The sequence below is a fragment of the Ptychodera flava genome, chromosome 14, assembly GCF_041260155.1.
Source record: "Ptychodera flava strain L36383 chromosome 14, AS_Pfla_20210202, whole genome shotgun sequence".
In the NCBI taxonomy this organism is placed as follows: Eukaryota; Metazoa; Hemichordata; class Enteropneusta; family Ptychoderidae; genus Ptychodera; species Ptychodera flava.
Window position 1 is genome coordinate 9,309,002 of NC_091941.1, and position 17,865 is coordinate 9,326,866.

The 17,865-nt window shown below is 40.0% G+C and overlaps 1 protein-coding gene across 1 annotated transcript; it reads right to left on the reverse strand.

Moving 5' to 3' along the window:
* Nucleotides 1-13,789: 13,789 nt before the first annotated feature.
* On the reverse strand, nucleotides 13,790-17,291 carry LOC139149246 (uncharacterized). Its single transcript, XM_070720869.1, has 2 exons — nucleotides 15,559-17,291; nucleotides 13,790-15,329 (listed from the first exon to the last, which is right to left on the reverse strand). The coding sequence occupies exons 1-2, from the start codon at nucleotides 16,828-16,830 to the stop codon at nucleotides 14,412-14,414; spliced, it is 2,190 nt and encodes a 729-aa protein (XP_070576970.1). The 5' UTR covers nucleotides 16,831-17,291; the 3' UTR covers nucleotides 13,790-14,411.
* Between the last annotated feature and the right edge of the window lie 574 nt (nucleotides 17,292-17,865).

Consider the following 17,865-nt stretch of genomic DNA (forward strand, 5'->3'; position numbering starts at 1 on the left):
CGGTGGGAGGGGCAATCGATATTCGAATGTTGTTCAACTAGCAAAAAAATGTAATCACGGCTCCGGATAGAGATTTAAGGTGTAAACTCAACGGTTGCTATCACTCCTCAATGACGAATAACGGCTTACACTGTTATATGCGCTCAATAAAGCTTGCCATTCGCAGACCCGACAATGAAAGCTAGTTTGTCGCACTTTAAATTTAGCAGTATTACACTGATGAAGCTTATTGTCTAATTGTCGCCACTCTTTCCAAAGGAGTCCGTATTGTTTGAAAATAGGGAGTAATTCGCCACTGTTTGGCGTCCCTCACACTGACCACCTGCGACGTGCCTTGATCCACCTTCACAGACAATTTTGAAAATCTTCCCCGGAGGAACTGTGTTCGCCTGCTGCGTTCCGTCAATTCTGACCCAATTGCACTCAGTGACTCTGACTGATGTGATGTAAGTTCCAAATTAGCTTGAAGTATTTGGCTGAACGCAACTAATAAGCTTGACATGTCCGAAACGTGTCTCTCCGAGCCACATTAACATTTTTCAGTGGATTTAACGGTACAATTCCACTCTTCGTTTTTACTTTTCAAAGACTTCATTTCAAGCTTCGCCTGCTTCAAAAAGAGTGACAGTATAAAGAACTGCGATGTTTTGTCCAAACACTTCATTACTGAAGAGGATGTTCCAAATCGAGCTGTTGCATTGATTTTACTAAGATGGCCCTACGGGGTTGGAATTGACCTTCTCCTTCTATGTCTGTTTAATCAGTCACACAATCTCACCACACGAGTCACGAGAGAAACAAAAAGGGTCTTTGAGAAGGTACAGAAAATAAAGAGAGCGATGGGGGATGGAGCTACATTCATCGCTAACACTACTGATACATTTCAATCACAATATTACAAACCTCTTCATCCATATTCCTTGAAGACTTTCTTGGTTGTCAAGAAAGGGATGCGTAGGTTGTTCCAACATTTCCTATACAGTTAGACATTTACTCCCCTTCTATGGAAGCGCTTTTTTTAATAAATTTAAAACAAAATACATAGTTTACTATGTTTAATTGCAATCGCTATCCGCCCATGATACATAACTACATTCGCGCTGTGATAATTTACCTATTATAAGCTATTATGGAGACCCAGAGCTTCGTATGTGGAAGAAACAACACATCTCAAGATCATTTTCTGAACAATTGCCATGACAAACGAATTCATTGCTTGGATCCCCTCTGCCTCACAAAGTGCGCAGTTTCTAGAAAGTAGCTGAATTATACAGTGAGACAGAACAAGTAAGTCTTGACATAAATATTTCTTGCCGGGGGTCTGCCGATCTTTACTTTCTCCCTGAATGCAAAAAGCCGACAGATAAGAGGCGATAATCTGGACACAACAGGCGTCTTCTTGTCAATGCAACGTCGCCGAGACTTGTAGAATCATTAAGCCCGGTTTTTATGAACTTGTCTTGTTCGAACATGTCTGCTCCTGAGTATTACCGCTACTTATACTGTGGAATGCTCCACAGAGAGCATACTTGGAGAAATCAAACCATGCACACATAGGCTAACATACACGGACAGACAGACATTAACTGACCATGCGCAAAAAATACAAATACAACATGAGTTTAGATTGTATCGGTTAGTGTCGAATGTATAGAATCGTCCCTTATTGCATGTTTTCGCATAAATTATATTGTATGGTATTTGTTCCGTATCGTACAGTGTCGTGTTATGTGTCAGTTCTGTTCGCTCAGCTGGTTTATGTTAACATCCCAGTCGTAACCTGTAAGTAGTATACATAAGCTTACATACATACATACATACATACATACATACATACATACATACATACATACATACATACATACATACATACATACACACACACACATACACACATACATACACATACATACATACATACATACATACATACATACATACATACATACATACATACATACATACATACATACATACATACAAACGCAAGGAAAACTGAAAATATGATTCATAATTTAACAATTTAACATCAATGTCAATACAGAAATAGCACGTATGACAATTCATAGTGGCCTTTCAGTTTTCTGTCAGAGAGAAAACAATACAGATTGTGCTAGAGCAATAGCAACATCTATACTTTAAGATAGCAATTGACAAAGCTTCGTCAGCATGGGGATCAGTTATACACCAATATGAAAATTCCCTGTTCTTGCTTTTTATTCCTCATTCTTTTGAATACATTTAAAATGTAATGAGCAATTTCGTTACTATAACACAAGTTTATCCTCCATCTCTCGTGAATATGTTTACAATGTTAGTATCGAAGGTTAATTTGTCTCCAAATTGCCCTGACAACTGAGGACACCACTATTTAATGCTCGCACATCGAGTAAGGTAATACAAGAAACACTTCACGCACCCAACCCTACCTTGCCTGTGACGTCATAATATGTCCTCGACTCGTGCATTAAAGCTATTTCAATCTGATTTCATTAAATTTCTCCAATTTAATATGCCGATAATCTACAAGGTTTAACCTGTGATAGTCATAGCCTCATTAATCTTGATTTTCATGACACTAGCTACATCGCTACCTCGTTCTTGGCAGGAACGTTTTAACTACCTTTAATTGAAGAATGGGTTTATGCAGTCTTGAAACATGTTTTGTAATGTTTTACATGAGAATAATTACTTGAATCAACAGGGAATTCTTCTTGCTTCTGCTGATGTTGTGTTTAGTTTTGTTATACCGAGTGTGTAATTTGAATTCTAGAGGCAATCTCCCTGTTGGTACTATTTGTGTAAACTGTGTGAACTGATTATTCGCTATAGATTCAAATCTGACAGGAGAAACTTCTTGGGGTTTTGTCGTTTTCTTGTTGTTGTTGTCGTTGTTGTTGTTGTTCAAGTTGTTGTTAAGTTTAGTTTTTTTTTAAAGAAGCGTTCTAAACTTTTATTAGTGAAGGCGATGATGATGATGATGTTGATGATGATGATGATGATGATGGTGGTGGTGGTGGTGGTGATTATGATGATGATGATGATGATGATGATGATGATGATGATGATGATGATGATGATGATGACGACGGCGACGACGATGGTCTTTGAACCCTCTGTAAAGAAATTCCACTTAACTAGTTTACAAAAAGATATTTTCTTGTTTCCAACAATTACATATTCTAACTACTTAAATCCATTCTGTTTTGCAATGCGAAGGGATGAACTCTGCCAGAGTTCCTATTCGAATTTACGGGGCAAATAGCTGTAACTTTTGATGATCTTTTTCCGTTTTTATTTTGAATGTCAACTACATTTTCTGCTTCCCCCCCCAAAAAAAAAGCATGTTGGGATACACAGTATTCAGCTTGTCAACTCTGTCTGATGTGTAAAATTGCATTGGAGTGTTATTGTGGACAAATGAATTCTTGTCCGAACCTGTATTAAAACCTAAACAACAATAGAGACGCATAGATGTTGTGTTGACAATCTAAACAGCGGGTTTTTGAACATGCTTTGTGATTAACTTGCGATTGACATGTAAAGTAAAAATTGTGAAAAAAATCATCGAAAGTAGTTAAAGCTACTCACTCTTGTGACCCTTTCAAAGGAAATGCGACCATTTGCAAAATTTTGGCAAATAATGTCTACTTTAATATCACACTCCTCGTCGATTTAAAACAACATTTCACAAACAATGTATTCATACCCTTTTCGCAATATTTTCAGTGTAGTGAGGAAGACCTTCTTTTTAACACACATTATTTGTTCTGTAATGTCACATTAAACATCAATCTCCACTCTCCTGAAGTAAACAAGGCCGGTCCCAACTGAAGTGAACAATGGAAATAAAGACAATATACTGTGTTTGCAACGATGAAATGGAACTTTCTGCAAAAGCGGTAAAAATTTTATTGAAAGTATATTACATGTAAATTTGTTGTAATGATATATTTTAGAGGACAACAGCAGTTTAGTATAACAAGGCCCTCTTATCAGGGTACAATATTTACATGACATTATATATAAGCCCATTAACATTCCATAATCTTTCTGTAGTAACCATAGACGTGAAAAACAACAAGGCCGGATTTGTTTAAATGTCGATTTCAGCCTTAGTTATGCAAAAGACGGTGACATGGTTTCGTTATGAAGTTTAAAGACAGCGTACAAATTCATAATCTTACAGGAAAATATTACAATTGCTGTTGAGTGATCCAACAGAGCAGGCCTTTTTCCTTTCAGTCTGCCTCGAAGCCATTCGCTTCGGTAATTGACTCTGATTTCCATGTAACGGTATGACTTCACAATCAATGCAGGGTAAACAGTACGGGCTTGAGTAAAGTCAATTAACAACAGTGTGCGATCTTTGAACAAAACTGGGGCATCGCCAGGGCATATAATGCCTTTTTGTTAGACTCTGCTCAAAATAACTCAGAAAGAAATCAAGCACTTTCCTTCGCCGTGACCCTGCCCTGAATCGTGCAATACTTGAGGGAGAAAAGGCCAAGCAACTTTTTTGGTTGTTTGATTTCCCCGGTGTCGAACAAGTTCTCGACTTCAACGCAAACTGAATCGCGTTGTCGCTTTGTTAATTGTGATGTGAAACAAAACAGTCCGTGCGCGATTTTTGAAACCTGTCCGGTGAAAGTCTTGGCCTTAAAATGTTCAGTTAAGGATCAGTTGGGGCAGTGTCATCGTACTCAAATTCAAATGCTGGGTTAAAAGTCTTCCCCGAACCAGGCATCGCTTGCAGAGTCCGCCCTTTGAAACAGTCCTGGCGAGAAATCTCTTTCCTTTCTTTTTACCATGGGTACATTGGTCCCCGTCGCTCGCTTTCAGGTTGCTGCCAGCTTTCGATGTCAGTCTTGGGAGTCCAGCGTCCAGGTAAGGTAGACTGGCATGCTGTATGCTCGACGTCCGATTATGGTTCGGGAAGTCGTTCTCCTTGCTGGTCTTCGACACAACGCCAAGTCTTGGTAAAGACACTCCACGATCTTTACGCTCTTGTTTTGTCGAATCTTTCGTGAAAGTACTTTTATCCTGTAGATCAGCCAGCATGCCGCTTGACCGACCTTCTCTTATTGCGTCTTGGGAGATTAAACCGTCGGCTGACTTTTTGTTCCTTCGTCTTTCACTATCCCGTCCCTTCTTTTTGTCGCTGGGAAACTCACCACGGAGACTTCTCAGAAATACCCTCAGTTCGTAAATTTCACTCTGGTGTCTCCTCATGGATTCCTCGTGAGATTTGGTCAGTTCGCTGAATTTCTTCTCAAGTTCCGTCTGTTGTGTTCTGAAATTTGAAGAAGCCGCGAATTCCGCGGCGTTCTCCGGCTCGCTAGCCCTCCTTTCCTTGATGCGTACATTGTAACTTTTCCGAACCACGGCGTTGCTATCAGCAACCTGGTCTATCTCCTCGTTGCTGTGTGCCTTCTTCATTGTCAGTGGTGGTAGTCTGCGATGAGTTCGTCGTTTTATGCGATGCCCTGCATTTAGTGGTCCATAATTACCGACCTTAGACAATTGTCTTCCACCCGCCTCGTCATAACCATTGTGTCGAGGTCTCCCATATTTCTGCTCTTCAAAAATTCGCGTTGTCCCCAGTGTCCTGGACATGGTGGACCTGTTGCTTGCTGGATTCGGCACGACAGGTAGCGCTAATATGAAATGTATATACCGTCTCGATTCAATCTTCTGTGCGTTGAATAGTCAGCAAAGTTGAAACCATAGAGTTCCCCTTTACGTAACGAAAGGCACACAAAACAGTATTTAAAAGCTGTAGGGCTAAGCCACTGGTAAATACAATGGTGACAATCGCACGCACCAGAGCAGAATATTTCTTTCTGTAACCACTTTTTACAATGCGGACCCATTATCTTTTTATTTGCTAATGTCCCAATCATTAGCTGGCTCTGAATACACCACTATGCTTGGGTAATTTATGACTGTGTATGTTCAAAAAGAAGGCCAATCGCATAAAAATGCATCGACTTTCGTGGCAGTGGGAGAAGGCATTATTACAACTTTGAAGAGTTGACGTCATCGTTTCAGCCCGCGAAATATGTTGCCAATCCCTATTAAGAGTCTTTGTCTGTCGTACTGAGGCGAGACAAAGCGACAAGACGGGAATATAATCTTTCTCGTCCCATCAAATCTCGTTATTGTCGTGTTTTCTTGGTTATCGATTGGAATCAATCAGATCTCCCAGGTGTATCGTATCACATTGATAGCCAGCTTGCCTGTGAATGTGTAATGTATGCTATTAGTTGATTCGTTTTCGAATCGATTTAATGCAAATATGTAAATGATATGTATGCAAACAGGTTTGCATATGTTTTCAAAGGTTAATTTATCGAATACCTAGATGTTTTTACAATATCCGTCGCGGCAACCTTGAGTACAATTTTTACCGAGGTCGCAATCTAATTAATCATGAATTCCAGAAAGGTCGCTCATCCCAGTGCAAGGTAAAAACCACAAACACTCGTGGAAGGCCGTCTATCCCAGTTCCTGAAAATAAGAAAATTTGTCTTTTCGAGGTATTTCAACTACATTCAACTCTGGCCAGAGGAGAGTATGGGGATTGGTGTGACCTACGTTCGCCGCCAGGCCCTCAACAGTTCATTCAAGAAAACTCTTTGTTTTTTCCGCTCCAGTTTTTCACAGGTCTTTTCATCGCTTTCCCGATGATGTTCTGGGCATTTTTATTGAAATGTCCTCTTTATGATAAAATAAATTCAGCCCCTGTTTAATAAGGTCAGCCCGACAATTACAAACTTTAATGCATTTGATTTCAATTGTAATTATTTTTCACATTTCTGAAATGACGATAATTAAAATGCAATAGTTCATGTTGTCCGATGTCAAGCTGAAAAGTTAGTAGTCTATTAAATAAGACAGAGACAACTGTAGCGTTCAGACTAACCTTTCCTTTTTCTCCTTTCACATTTAGATTTTACTGTTGTATTTTCTTTTTCCTGTTAGTCAGCATTTTTTCTTATTGTTTAACAAGTTTTTAACCCCCCCTCCCCCGGCCTCGGGAATAATTTGCTTGTCAGCTAGAGATTACAAGATTACTAGCCGACCATAATTATTGGTTATTAGCTCGTAATAATGGTAAAAACAGCATGTTTGACATTTTCTCACAATAGATCAATATCGTGCCGCCGCCTTCGCAGTCGATTCACTGATCAGATATGTTGTAGGATAACATGGCAATTATACGGTCACAAGATCATATCGAAGTGGACAATATGTTTAGAAAACATTTCTGGCTCCTGATGCTCCCTGTGAGCTTTAAAAATCAAGCCGATACTTCAAAGCCATATTTCGGTCAGGTATATGTTGATCCTTTAATAGTGAATTACCATGGTAACAGGTATCAGAACATTTCCATTTTCTAACTTGAACAGGCATTAACATGTGTCACATTCTATTGTATTCCATTTAATATCATTCCGCTGAAGAAGTATTTCATTTGCAATACGTTACACCCTGATGCGGCGTGCTTCTAGAGAAGTAACGTAACATTATTATATGTACACTATAGTGACAAAGTATTCACTTCACTCAGCGTATATTGCACAGCTTACTCGACACTGTGAGAGAAGAGCCAAAGGCTCAACAGTTAATCCAGTTTAAATAAATAAATAAATAAATAAATAAATAAATAAATAAATAAATAAATAGATAGATAAATAGATAGAGAGATAGATAAATCAATAAATAAACAAATAAATAAACAAATAAATAAATAAGAATGACAATAAATTTATTTATTTATTTTTATTTATGTATTTAAACTCGATAATACATACATACATACATACATACACACATACACACATACATACATACATACATACATACATACATACATACATACATACATACATACATACATACATACATACATACATACATACATACATACATTATAACTAAATAATAACATATATAGCTAAGTCAGTGTTTCAGTGATCGGTCGGCAAAACACCGAAACACTAGAGTACTGCGCAGCTGTGAACTTCACTGCACAGTAAATGCTAACGAAGCACAGGAGTCTGCTTTGAAATTGTGTGTTAAAAGTACACTACAGGGTTTATTTGATCATACTGTACTGTGTTGTACTTTACATACAGCCTAATGTATTGTTACTACGATACTGCACAACAATGGTGAGCAATTCTAAAAAAACCAAACGAAGCGCATCATGTCACACCGCATTACATCACTCGTTCATGATGAATTAATCCATTTAGTTAATTGATTAATAAATTATAATAATTGGTTTGAAAATGTTTGTTATATGAAGATAATTAAATAGTAATTACATTGAACAGAATAAATTGAATTATTTCCAAGATTGTGTCAGCAGATTAATTACTTTTCTGATAAATTTCCTAGCTGGGTCATTGAAAATATAAATACTCATGACGTCATGTGAATAAACAAAGAACTAAACCTTCAATTCTGTCCCAGGTTTAATTAGATTAAATGCACAGTTGCTACGTTAAATGATGAATGGATGTCATATTTTATAGTTTTCATCATCAGAAAAAAAACCAACAAGCGTCACGAAATGATTGAAGATCCACTAACGCCGTCTGAAAGATCGCGGTGTTCGCTGTTTCTTTAGCAATCGCGTCGTAACTGCATCGTTTATTAGTTGTGGTGGGTGGTCTGCCTGGATTCTCACAGACACTGGTCTGGATGGTCGCCGCTTCATTGAGCGATTTCAAAAGTGCCTTTAAAGTACTTCACTGCAAGACTTTTCTGTAGATGACTGAAAATAAAATCAATTTCAGAATCTCTACCTGAATAATCAATATGGTGCATTTGGCTATGGGGAAATTCGATCCCAGTGGTTATATTGCCTATTTCGAAAATTAGTTCTTAGCATTGAGGTTCCAAAAGGTCTGTGCTATATTACCTCCATGTTCTTAGTTGCGACTTAATCACTACGCTTCCATAAGTTGCCTGTTTCAATGCAGACATGACTCCATTAGTCACGACATTTCCATTATGTTATTGTCAGTAACAGTAGCTCATTTGTTCCCGTCAGCGCTCTCTCTCTCTCTCTCTCTCTCTCTCTCTCTCTCTCTCTCTCTCTCTCTCTCTCTCTCTCTCTCTCTCTCTCTCTCTCTCTCTCTCTCTCTCAATACTCTCTGCTTTCCTCATTCGCTGTCCGCAGGAAAAAAAGATATTAGGTCAAACGAATAAGCCTGAAATACTTAAAGGATGCGTGTTAAATCTCAAGGGGCTAATGTTTGTTCTTACTTTACAGGACTTCTTTAATTATATTCTGGATTCTAGAATCGCCGCGTAACGTTACAATTTTTTCCTACTCTATGCTAATCGATAAAAACCAATAATTGAACAATGGGTGAGGTTTTGCTTGCTGGTATATTAATATCTGAATTATAAGCATTACCTGCGATATGTCGATTTTCTTGTCATGTTTATTGAAGATTATGTATGCTTTAGCTCGTAATCTCTTAAGTTAACCGCTTAAACTCGCCGGATATCATAGAGTCAGCGGTCAGACAAGCATGTTGTGTTGTTGAGTACCCAGTAGTGCTTTGAGAATGAGACGCTAAGCCCTTCCCTGATATTTCAAAAAAAAGCACTTTCTCGCATTATGACCGAAAAGACACATTGTTTCAGTCAACAGCCTATTTACAAAATTATATAAGCTTAAAGAAATTTACATCCGATACAGTCGGCAATTTTCCGAAGTGACGAATATCATTCGAAAACCTTTGCCTAGAAATTTGAACTCTCTTTTCCTGATTTCTCGGACCAAGGTGTTCACCATAAACCCAATCCCTCTCGTACGTGAAAATCGGGGCCTATAAAGCGGTTGTGACAGCTGTATTTATACGCTGCTATCTGCTCTTATAGTTGTATTATGCAAAATTTAGAAGAATATTACAGCATCAGCCTATCTGCATACTTTTTACTGAATTGTAAAAGTTTTGAAGACAGCCAATGTGGTTTACATGTACTTGTTATTGTAAATGTATTTGATTGTAACACTTTCCCCACAAAAATTAATTTAGCTGAAACAACATTGAGTTATTTTAGTCAACTTTTTAATCCACTTCGTCTTTGAAATACATGTAAGGGCAGAGGCTACACTTTATGACCATTGCCGTGTACATAGCACAGGCCCCAAACGTATTACTGTGAAGAAAATAATAAGCCCCCACTTGGGAGTGTAGTTTGTAATTGTCTATGAACCGTCACATTTTGAGGCTCTTATAGCTTGACGATATCTGTCATTGGTGCCGGTGATTCCGATTTGACAATCCCTCCCATCACAGTGCACAGTTATAAGAACAAATCAGACGAGAAAATTGAAAAAAAAAACTCTATTGGGTATAGTTTTCGTTGCCATGGCTACAAGACCAAGCGTGTCGGGAAAAAATTACTCGAGCACGAATCGCTAAAATTTAGCAACAATAATATGAGAGAAATGAAAGAGCTCGGAGAATTTGTTGACACATTTTTTTCAAAAATCAAGCAAGGTACTGTGGTGAATCAAGACCTTACGAAACGAAAAACTGACTCGACGGTTGAATAAAGTATTTCAGCCAGAATTGGTGGCGAAAATATACAATGTCTTCACCTTGGGCAGTAATTGTTGCTGACTCTAAACAATGGCCATTATCATTAAATGAAATATAGTACATCTCTATAACGAAAGGCAATTTCGACTTATCGTGACATAGGGGTAGTTCGGAGATAAACTCTTATCTGCTAATCGATTGTAAATTACTGACATTTCATACAGTGACAAATGAACACGCTGACAGTTTCTGATATCAAGGTCTTGAACTTTAGGCTGTAAATACACCCGTTGTCCAGATTCCAAACCCCGCGTATCGCGTCCCGCCTCCTCAAGTAGCTTGGACTGAGTCGGTCAGGGTTATTGTCGGATTAGTTTGACTGCGCTTCCGATTTATGGCTCCTTCTATAGGCGTGAACCGATCAACATGGATTGCGATTCAGTGCGTAAGGATTTTAAATGTCGTAGGTCATCGGTCTGCTTATATATGTTGAAACGAAATGGACAATATGTAAATTAGATACTCGCTCCGCAGAGTCTATACAGCGTATTAAGAATCCGTAACGCGAACATTGCTCAGCTTAACCTTTCTCTGAGAGTCGAGCTGGAAAAGCTTTTAAGCTTTATAATACTGCATTAAGCCGGTGAGCTGTATGGTTCGACCACAGACTCTGAGCTACGCCTTCTCTGTATGTCTCTGCAAGTCTTTTGGCACGACAAATAAATCAGGCAGCGACGAGGGTCTGCGAAGCTTCACGCGCGCTCTCTCTCTCTTTGAAAGGAGATCATCTGATCTTTCCTTTGTCAAGGTTGGCATTCTTGATTCTTGCAAAGACGAAGTCAGAGCTTTCACAGATTCGACGTTCGGTAAGTTTTGTCCCGCTTTGCTCTCCTCTGGAATCGGCTGCTCCTCTGGTAACTCTGGCAGTGGATCCTTGAATCTGTTTGTCTCCGAATCCAACAGGTTGTTGTTCTTGTCGCGCCTTGTTTCTAGATCCTGTTTGCTGGACCGTCGGTGTTTGCTCCTATCTCGACTATGTCCTCGCTTCCCCCGAGTCTTCTCCTCTGATTTGTCCTTTTTCTTCAACACAAGCACCGGCAAATTAATGACTTGATTTTCCACGCGGACTTTAACCATTTCCGTCTCGGTTTGTGCAATCATTCTCCTTCGCCTATGGCGTCGATCGATCCGTTTCAGGTCAGCAGCTGCCGGCCGACACTGCTGCACCTCGTTCAGAAACTGCTTCAGCTCCAACACTTCGGTATGCATCTTACGAATGAAGTCGCGGTGTTTGATTCTCAAGTCTTCCAGCCGAGATTTCAGTTCGACATCGTGAGCCTTGTACTTGGACGAGTTCTGCATTTTTGTCTCCGACGGGAAAAACATCGCCTCTCCTCCCTCGACCACCCGTCTGAAAAACGACTTTGACCTCGGCATTTTGTCTTCTTTCCTTTATTTTTCTTCAGATAAACCGTTGACTTCCTTTCCCTCCTATTATATACATTCTGATCAATATATAGAAAGGCAACTTTGAAGTGGTCAAGTGTTGACTGCATACAGGTGCATTCTCAGGCAGTGACTAACAGATTGCAAATGTTCAACATCGTGCCCCGAACGAATATTTTGCTGCTTTGATGTCGCAAGTAACTTGGTAACAAGTGCTACTATACCCCTCCCTTAATGGGTGTCGTCAGTAAAATCGATAGGTCGCCGTCCAATGTTCACCTCAGCTTTTACACATCGCGACTCCCCTACGGGTGTGAGTACCAACAATTTGATGAATAGCTCTGCCAAGCAAGCTTGACGACCCAAGCACGCTACCCTTTAACCCATCGATGTGTTTCACGCTTCAACTGCTTATTACACATTTACCAGATCAGAAACAACCAAACGGTTCCCCTGTACACATGCTCGCATTGTCACTTCCACGAAGGCCAAGATGAAAATATTAGAAAGGCATTATAAGGGTGACAGTTCCTCATCATTGATTGCAATATAATTGCAGTGTCCTGTGTATCAGATTATATCTATACAAGCGGTTTCTGTTGGAGTGTCCTTGTCAACGCTTTATTATGGTGACTTTCCTAATGCATATGTAGAGCGAATAGTCACATATTTTGATGTATTTCCACGGAGTGTTCATTAAAAGTTTTAATTCGGCGTTCTTGTTATGGCTGTATGGTCCTGTGGAGACGGTCATAAAACAGCAAATTGTATTATGCAATATATTCGACAGGTTGTTGATTTTTTTCATCGTGTCCAAATGAAATGACTCAAACGCATTTCTGTTTACACACTGGCGAATGCATAAAGCTTGCAGTATCGTGTGAAAGATGGTTTTAATTGAAGTAAGTTGTGATATGGTTGTCAAATCGTTAAACCAAACCAGCGATCCAAACTTATCCACTTGTTGTTTCCTGAGGCACTCACCAATTGAAGTGATTTTCCGCTTGGGTTGCGTCGCGTTGACGACCATTTTACAACTACTGATATGGAATGCAATCTCGTTTGTAATGAGCTGAACGAAGCTAGACGTTTGGGGTCAACAGTGAGAAGTGACAAAGTGATCACACCGCGGTTGGCTGACATGTAGACATCGAGAATACAGTTTCGCTTGTGATGTTTCCATTATACTAGAGTACTTACTGACTGGTGAAGAAGTCGCCGGTGTGGCTGAGTATATGACAAAGCATTGACATGCGCTGTCCTTTTTGAAGTCTGATATTTAAGGATTAGTTTATACATAATGTATGACCCGAGTGATACGCACAAACCTGTATAGCGAAGGTTGCGCGATTCTGTGAAAAAAAATCGCGTTTCATGGTAGTTGTGTTTCAAATAAGACTCATGCATTATGGCGCATCATGTCAAAACACACGCACAGTAGTAACATAAGAGCATCGAGATCATGCAAATCGCTTAAGCACAGAATGTACAATTGTATACCCTTCGATTTCATTTAAACGTTATGATTGTTCCCAATGCCCAGAGTTCCTGTTGCGACTTTTTTACTAACATGTGTATGTGTTTATAGTCGTAAGTTGTAACTTTGTACGACTGAATACAACATTTTTACGTATCAAGGCCAGTGGGACGGGTACGTATGTGGGCAATTTTATGGTTTCCACAGTGCTGAATTGTCGGACAGAAAATTCCACAGTGAATTCCATACGGCAGACGAAATTTCAAATCAAAAGAAAGTGACAGGCTGACACAGATTTACTTGGTGTATTGTGTTGTATTTTACGAAGACGAGCAAACTTAGTTACATAATTTCGTCTGACATTTTAGAATGGATGAAAACATTGAAAAGTGCTAGAAAGTTTGCAATAAATACAAAGAAAGAGTATATTAATCGATATTAATTGAGCGCCCATATAAAAACAAACTGTGAAGCACCCAGGGTCGTTGATGGCGCACTTCAGCTCAACAGGTGTGCTTAAGTTAGCAAAAAGCAAGCGACAAGTTTACCATTGTCAATTTTATGGTATTGTTGGAGCATGGAAAAGAAAAAATATTAAATAATATTAGTGATTCTTAGAAAGAACATTACTCAACACTTCAAAAAGTCAATCTCATATGCAATGAATATCAAAATATTGTGTTCTGCCTAGACTCAAGATCTGTAAACGTTTGATGATTTTTAGATTATTTTTTATTATCTTTTCAATATACATACGATATGCAATGTTCAATACGAAGTATGTCAATCGCTTCAGAATATGCAAACAAAGCTCAGATTTTCATCCTCAAAATGGTGAAATTACTGCATATTATGTAAGTCTAAAATAAATATTTGGAAAGTGCATCAAAAGCACGATTTCCGTCAGAACTATTTTATTAATTTAGACTGGGAAATAATTCAGTTATGATCTTAGCTGTGGCAGCGTTCATCTCTAAAACTTCGGCAGTTCTCCTTTTCTCGGTCAAATCGTCAAGTGCTCTACGCAGTTGATCGACCCTCCTTTGTGACTTAGAACGTTGTATCGGCCCGTGCGATTTACTTCGATTACGTGACTCATTCAGAAGTCGCTCTCTTATCCTGGTCTGCAACTCGAATTCAACATCTCTTTCGATTTCAGCATCTGTTCTCGCATTTCTTGGTCCCGTGTCAGCGTTTGTAATGGCAGAAGTATAGGTGGTGACGTCATCGCTTTGACGTCTCTCACGTCGACTTCTTACAGTGCCAGCCTGGTTATGGCCACTGGTTTCGCCAGCATTGATACTCATATAATTACTACCCTGTTGATCACTCAAATAATTTCTTCCCGTTATTGGGTCAGAATTTTTCCGGCGAAGAGTAAGAGAAATATCCGACGGTGTTTCCATCACTAATGACCGTCTTCGCTGAACGTTGATCAAGCAGTCCCCTCTTTGAGTATTTTCTCGCCTTGGGCTCGATCTCGACGAACTCGCTTGTTGTTGCTGTGATGTGACTTGGACCCATGCCAGGGGGTGTCGACACTTCGTACTAAATTGTTTCAGATCGTCGGCAGAGTTGGCTCCGTGAGCATCGAACACAATAGACCCGCGTCTTGTATAAGTTGGGATTTGGCGGCGGGAGTCGGTTCCAACAGCGCCAACTATAACAGCGTTGTCAGTCCTCCGTTCTCTGCGCATGTCACTCAGTGCAGTGTTATCAACATCACATTTGTTGTGAACATCACCTGTCGATTTTGACATCTCTCGGATGGCCAAATGGTTCAACGAGTGTACACTGTCCTCTGAAGACGACAGCAAATCACGAGGACTTGGTAACTGAAAAAGAAATACAACAAAAGTTAGAGAAATTGAATGAATTTTACAGTACAACATGGACCCTTGATGAGGAATGTAAAACCTTGAGCTCGATAAATTGAAAAAGGATTTATAAGAGAGAGAGAGAGAGAGAGAGAGAGAGAGAGAGAGAGAGAGAGAGAGATATCCTTATCTACAACACCCAAAATTAATATTTCTTCTTTTCCAAATTTTGTTTTGCATCACTTACCGTCGTCACGATAGTATTTTCATGCCGAAGGCCAACGTAAGGCAATGACGCTCGTCTTTCTTTGTTCACTGTCGGCAGTTGGAGAAACTTTGTCGCAGAAGTGTCTTCGCTGTCTCGCTTGACGGTCAATCCGGCGATGAGCTTCGTACGCTCCCTTCGTAAGAACATAAGGCGGGCCGCTGCATCTGGACCATCTGAAGACAAGGACAAACGGCGACGGTAAAGTGTCTTGACTTTGGACGGAATGCTCTCAGTAGAGTATCTGTCCGATAGAGAGGGTATCGAAGTCACGGAAGACCGTCGACTTGACGACGGAGAAACAGAGTTATATGAGGAGCGTCTTGATTTGCTTATCGTCTGTTCGGTGTCCGCCACGTTTCCATCGGTATTGATGTACTCGTCTCTGCATTGATCGGAGTCCAACGTTGGCGAATTTGGAGCTGACGGTGGAGTTATGATTATTTCTATGCGAGGGTAAATGTTACTCGATGCTGTTTGGAGATCGCGGCTCGTTGTCGATAAGTGTTCATCTTGAAATCGATCATTTGCAATCCCATCAGCATCACCCAAAATTTCAACTGGTCGGAGATTGTGATGGCAATTGGCTTCTGGCATATGAATTTCGCTGACTTCCGAGGGGCTTCGCTCCGTGAACTTTACCTGCTCACTGGTTTTGTAACTTTCCCTAGTTTCACCAATGCTGGGATCTTCGCTAGCCAAGCCATTTTCTAGGATACTAACGTCTTGCAAAACTAAGTCAGTCTCCACATTATGCAAGACACAAGTGTTCTCAATAAAACCTCGTTTGCAATCCCGCATAATCGCTGCATATTCGGGACTCGGCTTAAGAGAACAAACAACATCACGGCCAACGTCTGCCCGACACTTTCCATCAAAAGTGACGCTTTTCTTGTCACCCATAACTGTGGACGATGCTTCGTGAACTGCAAATGGCGATAACTTTGCAGTCAGTAGTTTCTTGTTCTTTTGTTTGTACAGATCCTTGTGCGGGCGGCTGTTTGTAGTATGATGAACTTTGTCACCCGAACTGTGCGCAGTCTCCACGACTTCACTTTTTGTGATCATTCCGCTCTGCCTTCTCTTGTTCCCACACGACTCGGCGTTAATGAGTCGTTCATCGCAAACAGTCATCTTAACACCACCTACCTTGCCATTCACGGTTGTCTTATGGGAATAGTAAGCGGAAACTTTGTTCTTCATTTTTCCACGCTTTCGAAGCATTGGGGATCGGTCAGCTGTGCAGTCAATCATATCTGGGAAAGTTGTTAATGTTTTTGTTGTTGTCTCTTGCGAGTGGCGTCGGCAAACGGTAACTCAGGCAGCTGTGCTTTCAGCAACGAGACACGATCTCAGATCTACTCGGAGCAAACAGCGACAATAAATTTCGCTTGGTGTTGCCGAGAGAGATCTGTCTCTTAATTAAGTGTGGCTCTCTTCACTGTCTGTGAGTAAACCTTGCGCCTCTTCACTGTGAGTAAACGTTGCGCCAACGACCGACAGCAGCGAGGAGGTTCCGCAAATTTGCTCTGTTCAAATAATGAGTATTGCCACGGCCCGGGATCTTAACATTCTTGAAAACCTGCTCCTGTGTGACAATGCATTCGTTGTATATTATACACTGAGAGGTTATCACACGTAGCTATTTCGGGAGGGACCTTGTACCGCTTCTCCAGTAGCTTGTAGCTACGTTGGAGGTCAAGACCATTTTCGAAAATCGTTTTGACAGTCGCCTTTTATGCTGTCCTGTTTCCTATCTTTAGAATCAGAGGCGTGAAAAACCTAATTATTGAGTCTTATTCCATAACTGTGTAAAGATCCATAGAACTTTGGCCATTCCATTGCTGCATAGGGTTAGATAGAAATGCTTGAATCGCAGTCCCTCCATGTTGTTTCGGTATTTTTTGTAAATTTATTTTTCAGTTTCGAGGGAATGTTATCACAGTGCACGGAATGCAGCCCTACTGCTTTTCCTGTCATCTTTTTTTAGGAAATAGTAACATATACTTGAAAGAAAAGTGAATGATAACTTGTACAAGATGTTTTCTGTGCCTCCCCTACGTGACAACACAACGTGGTATGTTCAGTGTCCTTGAATTTGACCTCAAGGGTTCGATCCAACCTGACAAACAAAAGTACAGAAAATCAATGTTGCATAAGTTGTTCTTTGAATTGAAACCAAAAACTCAACCACAAATAAATACACAAAAGTCACTCCCTATTCGTTTTGTTTTCTCGGTCTCTCATTTGTATACGTGCATTCATTCATTGTTTGTAGAATAGATGAGT

Excerpts from the sequence above, each read along its gene's own strand:
- LOC139149246 (XM_070720869.1), bottom strand. The coding sequence starts at position 16,830 with ATGATTGACTGCACAGCTGACCGATCCCCAATGCTTCGAAAGCGTGGA. Across the intron at positions 15,330-15,558 it reads AAAATACTATCGTGACGACG|TTACCAAGTCCTCGTGATTT; the intron begins GTAAGTGATGCA and ends TTTCTTTTTCAG.